Below are 6,939 nucleotides of genomic sequence, written 5' to 3'. Positions count from 1 at the left end.
TAGATCAGTGGATTGATTTAACAGTATCGCACTGTTCAGTGCAGGTGTTACCTGTGTTGCCGGAGTGAAAATACATTACTGTACTTAATTTACAGTTGTGGCACAAAACCTTAGTTTTTCCTCAGTAGAGTAACATCAGCCTGTGTGTAAAACTAAGAATTTTAGTAGTGCTATCAGGATATTTATAGTTTGAATGTTTTCAATGCTTCTGCAAAATTGCACATATTCCTTTGTCTACTTTGATTTCCTATGAAGTCTGTAATTCTAATGAAAAGTATCTTGTGTAAATACGTATTCATGAATAGTTCCTGGTAGTGTTTTTATCCTGACTGTGGAACAAGAAGTTTTGCTTTCTATGTGGCTGGTAAGCAGAAGAGAAAAGCTCTACCCTCAGTCCTTGGAAGCCTCATGTACCCTGCTTCCTGGGGGCTGATCTTGTTGTTGGGTAAGCTGTTGTTAACTCCCTCCCCAACGCTCAGCAACCAGAATGGCTTCTGAAGCACTTTATATGCATTCCAGCATAGCATCATAGTTAGATACGATAGCGGACACTGCAGTAATGTGAGCACCAAGAAAATCTGCAGTAAGAAACTGTTCTAGCTGAAAGTGCCAAACTGTGGTAGTGAAGCCTCTGTGCTGTGAGCATCTTTTGAATGTGACTCAAATATCTCATGAAATGCAAATGTTTGAGCTTTCCTTTTAAACATGCCTGTAATTCTGACAGCAGGTTCTGCTGGAAGTTGAATTCTGTACCTGAAAACATCAATTTAGACGACGTTAAGTTTGTCTGTTCTTCGTAACTGCTAGCCCTAGCCGCCTCCAAATAGCAGCGGGGGATTCTGTCCTCCCTCCATTTCCCCTGTGTGGATGGTTTGTGGTTTGGTTTCTTTTTATTGTTGAACAGTAAGAAGGTTCTGCCCTTGAAACAGTGATGGTTTCCCTTCCTGCATTGTAGCTGTGTGCTTAAAGCGTTTGCTTCCTTTGCACCAAGGAAGGGATTGATGGTGGCCTGTCTGGTCCCTGCACGTGCAGCAGCTTGGGCCTGGTGAATGCAAGGGCTCTGAAGGGGATCTTTTGGACTTCTAGCAGTGGAGTCAGACTTTACAACTTTGGCTTTTCTAATACCTGCCTGCTAATAGCAGTCACAGGAAGACTGTGTAGGTGGAGTTGTGACTCCCTGTTTGCGGCCTCAGCAGAATTAAGTGCCTGAAAATATAACTGATGGTTTAGAAGCAACGGGAAGGATATGATCTTGACTTCATCAAAGACTGAAGTTCTTTACTCCCAGGCGGTGGCAGCGTGCTGCGGCTGCAGGCGGCTCTTCCCGCTCAGCCCAGCAGTGTGGCCCTGTGTCCTGGTGAGGACTGGCATGGCCCGGTGGGCTGCTGCTCCTCAGGTGGATGGCACAGGCAGGATGATGTGCTCATTTTACAGGTGGAAAAAATGGTCGATGGTTATTTTTCTTTACTCCTCTGTTCTGTGAAATCATGAGGCAAATCCTCCCAGTCCTATTGGTTGGAAATGCTGTTAGGCTGTGGTGAGACCAAGTATGCCTTGGCCAAAGACAGAACTGAACCTGGTTTTCTCCCCTGGTCTCAGGTGCCTGCCTAGGATGGAAGGAGCGTGGCCACTCTTCCCTTTTGCCATCTTCTCCACAACACAATGAATCTGTGGGGTACAGAGTTGTCTTCTGGCTCCAGCTGCATGCTTGACTGCAGGAAAGGAGGCAGAGCCACGCTCCTCCAGAAGCTTTGCAGTGCTGTAGCTACAACTGAAAAACTGCAGGGACAGAGAGGAGGAGGAAAGGGAGCAGCTGAGGCTAAGCTGGGACAGTTCCTGAAGAATCCTTTTCACAAAACCGTTGCTTAATAGTTGTTTAATCCAAAAAGGTCTGTCCCTGCCAAGCGCTCAACCCTTTTGGCTAGCCATGCTCCTTACCGTAAGTGCTTTGCTGAAGTATCACAGCTTCAAGAGAATGTGTCTCAAAGGTGTCCTGGCCATTACTCAGGAGGGGAAATTGTGGCAACTCACCCTTGCTTCCTAAGTGTGGGTGCTGCTGTCAGCTCTGGCAGAGGCTCCTGTGTTGTTCCAGGTGTTGACCCTGCATGTGCGTTAGGCTTGACAGGGATGGTTACCAGGTAAGACTGCAAAAACTAACAGATGGTATCACAAAATTGGCAAAATTGAAGGCAGTGGAAAGGCTCACTCTATTTTCCTTAAGTCTTTAGAAACATCTGTAATTTCTTAAGTAACTTTGCATCTGTGGGGGGGGGGTTCAAATCCTTTGGGAGAGCTGTAGACCTGGACAGGCAGCAAGGTGCTTGATAAGCGATTGCTGTGTTTGTGTTCTTTACCAAAGCCTAATCCTCATGCTTTCTTTACAGACTAGGAGCTAAATGTTACAGTTAGGCAGCATGGGAATTAAAATGCTAGGTTCTAGCATGCCTTCACAATTTTATGTGTCTAAAAAGCCAAAGTAAATGACCTCAGTGAAGGACTATGAAGCAAGGCAAAACAAAAAAATCACCTTTCTCCTTGCCACCCTCAGCAAGGAAGGGCAAAACTTTGGCATTAAATGTCTGCTTTGTTTACAAGGAGCATTGTGACTATAGAACCATTGCTACTGCCTCCTTTCGTAGTTGGTACCATCTCAGTGAATCCAAAACACTGATGAACCAGCTGATAGCACCAGAAGACTAAGTTAGCAGAGCCCTGAAACCTACACAATGTAAATTCCATCTGAGGAACAACAGAGTTCTCAGCTCTTCTACAGTACCACAGTATCGACTGTTAGTTTTAATAGTTAATACATTCCTGCACTATCCATTTTGATTGCAGTTTGAATTGCAACACTATTTATTTCCCTCCTACAAAAACAGTTTCATTGAGAAACTGCTCATAGTCATCAGTAAAAGTAAAGGAAACTCAAGTTTTTAGTCTGTTGTAGTGACTGTAGCTGCCATCTGCTACTTCACATTCAGCGGTACATGGCATATCTGAACTTCCTGGAGAATAATTTTAGACTCCATTTAGAAACTGAGTGTAGATTAGTTTGTTTTCTCATGGGATATGTGCATTAATAGTTCGCATATAGAAGTTTGTTTTTCAAAAATGCAGCAGTATTTTGTTCTGTGTATGAAAGAACATTTTTCTTTCAGCGTATCTGGCAGCAGGTAGAGTTGAGTCCAAGCCTGCATACATTCTTGACCAAAACAAGCTTAGCGTTCAGCAGAGGAAAGGACAAAAGCTCCGAGGGGAAGTCTACCTGTGCTGTTACAGCTGTTTACTTGAAACAAGCATTGAACCAGCTTTAAAACTTATACTGGCATGGACCTTGTTTAAATAAACTTTTGATTTTGGTATTGATTTTTTTTTAACGTGTAATTACATTAACATCAGTTCTGTCTGAAGCATGTTCATGTGTTTAAAAAAAAATTTGCTTAGCACTTTATATTAATTCTAAAGATGTGCTTGTTTTGCCTCAGATCATTTTGTGACATTCATTAACCATTTCAACTTTGTGATCTCCAACTGCCAATGAAATGCTTATCTCCAGATAGAGACTCACAGCCAAGTTTGAGCCGTATTCTTTATTGAAGCAGAAGGAACTTCACCTGGATGCGTCGTAGATGAGTTAGCCTTGAGTTCACCTGCTTTATGCTGCTAAAGCTTAACAAAGTAGTTCAGTTACAGCTGTACATTAAAAATCACTGTCATCTGATGAACTGAACTAAAACCAGTTATGCTGAAAAAGCTTTTTTCTTCCTGCGAGGTGGTTTCTTTATCTTATTTGGATTCGGAACAACCTTCTTGATTTTCAAAGGCTGCAATATTACATGTGAAAGATGGAGCTGATTGCTTTCCTTCCGCTTCCGCTTCTGGCTTGAGAGCTCCTCCTCCGGCGTCTCTGCAGGCTGCTCAGCTTCATCAGCATCTGACTTCACACATCCTTCAGGTTGGTACTGAAACCATGGCACTTCCAAAGCGGGTATCTTTGGAATTATTGCTTCTATTACGTCGGTAAACTGATCGGACTGCCTTTTAAAGCCGAGTGCTAAAATGGATGTTAAGCCAAGAAGCGGCGCTACCGTTTCACTGAGACGGGGAACCTGGCCTGCTGGCGTGGCTCGACTTGCACTCAGCTGAATAAGATGGGATGTGATCATGGCAGGTTTTGCAGATTTGCACACCAGCAAGAGAAGCAGTTCGTTCTTCTCCAAGGCTTTTGTAACTTCATTAATTCCAATAGCAAGCTGTCTTCTGATGCCCATGTCTGTCCATCCTGGTGCCTGTCGACGGCCTTCTGTTTCTTCTTCTGCAGGGAGTTCATTGCTGGAAGCATCACACCTGCTTTCCGTTGAGTTTTTTGCAGTGGAACGTTTTTTCTTTCTTGGAGTCTCAATCTTTTTAAGTCCAATACATTTAATCTTTTCTTCCAAGGTCTGTAATATGAAATGCATACCATCTCCATCTATGGTTTTCCACTGAATGACGAAGGGGTTATCTAGACATGTTTTTACAGTGGTTTTCTTTGCTTTACGAAGCGACGCAGTCCCTTTTGGAATTACAGGCGTCCCGAGGCTCTGTTCTGTTTCGCCACCTAGCTGTGGAAGGAAGAAAAACGCAAAGAGTAGTTCAAATCCCACACTGTTCACTGTGGACTTAGTACTAAAAGTTCCTCTTGGGAATGGGGAAGAGAAAGATCTCAGCTCAAAAGTGACGCTGGCAGCAATCATCTGCACACCAGCTCAGTGCTAATCCTTAATAACCCTTCAGCAAGGCACAGCTTACTTGCATTTTTCCAGCAAGGCAACACCACTGATGGGAAACCCTTCTGAAGCTGAAGCAGAATGAAAATAGCACTAGGTTCCACAGATTATTTAAAAAAAAAAAAAAAAAAAGGAAATTAAGAAAAAAAAGGTGCAAGTTCTCTAAGACCAGTTTTCACTGCTGCACCGTTGTGTTTTAGAACTACTCTGACATGAAAAGGCTTCAGAATTGCAACATGAAACAAGCTCCAAGTTCCTCGATTCAATTAGGATGATGTTTTTAATTTTCTTTTGCCTTTTCATACTTATCCATGTCTTACATTTGTCTCCATTTAGAAGCTATGACAGAAGGCAGCAGAGCCCCTTAATTACGTTCTCCGTGAAGGAAAGCCATCCTCTGCAGGCCAGGGAAAGTTCAAACGGGTTCTTTTGCATCAACTAGGCTGTGCCTTTAGGGTTATGAAAAAATCTAACTGGAGCAAATTAAGGATAACTGTTCCAGTTCTGATATACCCAGTCCAAGTGAAGGCATGCTCTGATTACCAGCTCACTCACTGCTAAGTCTCTGTACTCGTGCTTGGGTTACCATTCATCTCCTTGCTAAACTGCTTTACCATTTAAACTAAAACATGGGGATACTCTCCTAGTACTCTCAGAAGAGCCTACAAAATGCCCTGCAGGACCTTTGTCCCACCTTGTCCTCTGCATCCAACACCACAAGGCTGCCTGGAGAGCCAGGGCCACGCTGATGCCTCAGCACTCTCAGAATCACAGAGCTGTAGGGGCTGGAAGGGTCTAGAGACCATCGAGTCCAACCCCCCTGCCAAAGCAGCTCCCTAGCCCGGGTTGCACAGGTAGGTGTCCAGGTGGGTCTTGAACATCTCCAGAGAAGGAGACTCCACCACCTCTCTGTGCAGCTGTGCCACTGCTCCGTCACTGCACTGTGAAGAAGTTCCCACACACATTTGTGCAGAACTTCCTATGCTTCAGATTGTGGCCATTTCCCCTCGTCCTATTGCTACACACTGCTGAGAAGAGTCCAGCCTCGTCCCTTGGCCTCCCTCTCTTTAGATATTTATAGATGTGGATCAGATCCCCTCAGTCTTCTTTTCTCAAGGCTGAACAGATCCAGGTATCTCAGCCTCTCCTCATAAGGGAGGTGTTCCACGCCCTTTATCATCTTTGTAGCCCTCCACTGGACTCTTTCAAGGAGATCCTGGTCTTTTTTGTACTGGGGAGCCCAGAACTGGACACAATACTCCAGATGAGGCCTCACCAGGGCAGAGTAGAGGGGGAGGATCACCACCCTCGACCTGCTGGCCACGCACTTTAAGAATCACAGGATGCCATTGGCACCAGGGCACACTGCTGGCTCATGGCCAACATGTCATCCACCAGGACACCCAGGTCCCTCTCCTCAGAGCTCCTCTCCAGCCGGTCATCCCCCAACCTGTGCCAGTGCATGCAGTTATTCCTCCCTAGGTGCAAGACTCCACACTTGCTCTTGTTAAACCTCATCCAGTGTCTTTCTGCCCAACTCTCCAGCCTGTCCAGGTCTCACTGAATGGCAGCACAGCCTTCCAGCATGTCAGACATTCCTCCCAGCTTTGTGTCATCAGCAAACTTGCTGAGGGTGGACTCTATCCCCTCACCGAGGTCAGTGATGAAGATGTTGAACAGGACCAGACCCAGCACCGATCCCTGAGGTAAGGATCCCCACTAAGTGCAGGCCTCCTGCTGGACTCTGCACCGCCACGACAGTCACCCTAAGTCTGTGAGAGCTGCAGACTTGTTCTGCCAGGCCTTTTCAGAGCTGCTGCCTGCTATCCCTCTCGCCATCATGGCGGAAACCAGTAAAGAACAGGCGTGCCCAGCAGAACCCCGTGACCTCCTGCAGCAGCTATCAGGCACGGGCTGCAGGAAACTCGCGTGTCAGACAGAACACGGCGAGAAAGCCCCGCATGTGCCTCTTCAAAATGGACGCCACTGAGGAAAACAAGCGTGCAGGCACAGGAATTAAAGCGAAGATGCAAAAAGGAAAGCAAAACCCAACTTCTTCCGCGCCTGTCGGTTTCACGACCCACAGCTGCCAGCACAGATCAACAACGCCGAGCACTTCCAACGCTTACCTCCATTCGAAAGCTCCGCTTTCCAAACGCTCCGTGGAGGG

The 6,939-nt window shown here is 45.8% G+C and overlaps 1 protein-coding gene across 1 annotated transcript; it reads right to left on the bottom strand.

The window, feature by feature from the left end:
- Positions 1 to 3,680: 3,680 nt before the first annotated feature.
- Positions 3,681 to 6,911, bottom strand: RPP38 (ribonuclease P/MRP subunit p38). Its single transcript, XM_065731569.1, has 2 exons — positions 6,899 to 6,911; positions 3,681 to 4,604 (listed from the first exon to the last, which is right to left on the bottom strand). Exons 1-2 carry the CDS (start codon positions 6,902 to 6,904, stop codon positions 3,741 to 3,743), a joined length of 870 nt encoding a protein of 289 aa, XP_065587641.1. The 5' UTR covers positions 6,905 to 6,911; the 3' UTR covers positions 3,681 to 3,740.
- Between the last annotated feature and the right edge of the window lie 28 nt (positions 6,912 to 6,939).

The sequence above is a fragment of the Cyrtonyx montezumae genome, unplaced genomic scaffold, assembly GCF_038088225.1.
Source record: "Cyrtonyx montezumae isolate F1298 unplaced genomic scaffold, pur_monq_1.0 scaffold_14, whole genome shotgun sequence".
In the NCBI taxonomy this organism is placed as follows: domain Eukaryota; kingdom Metazoa; phylum Chordata; class Aves; order Galliformes; family Odontophoridae; genus Cyrtonyx; species Cyrtonyx montezumae.
Note: the sequence above shows the minus strand (reverse complement) of the source record. Positions and strands in the feature narration are given on the sequence as shown.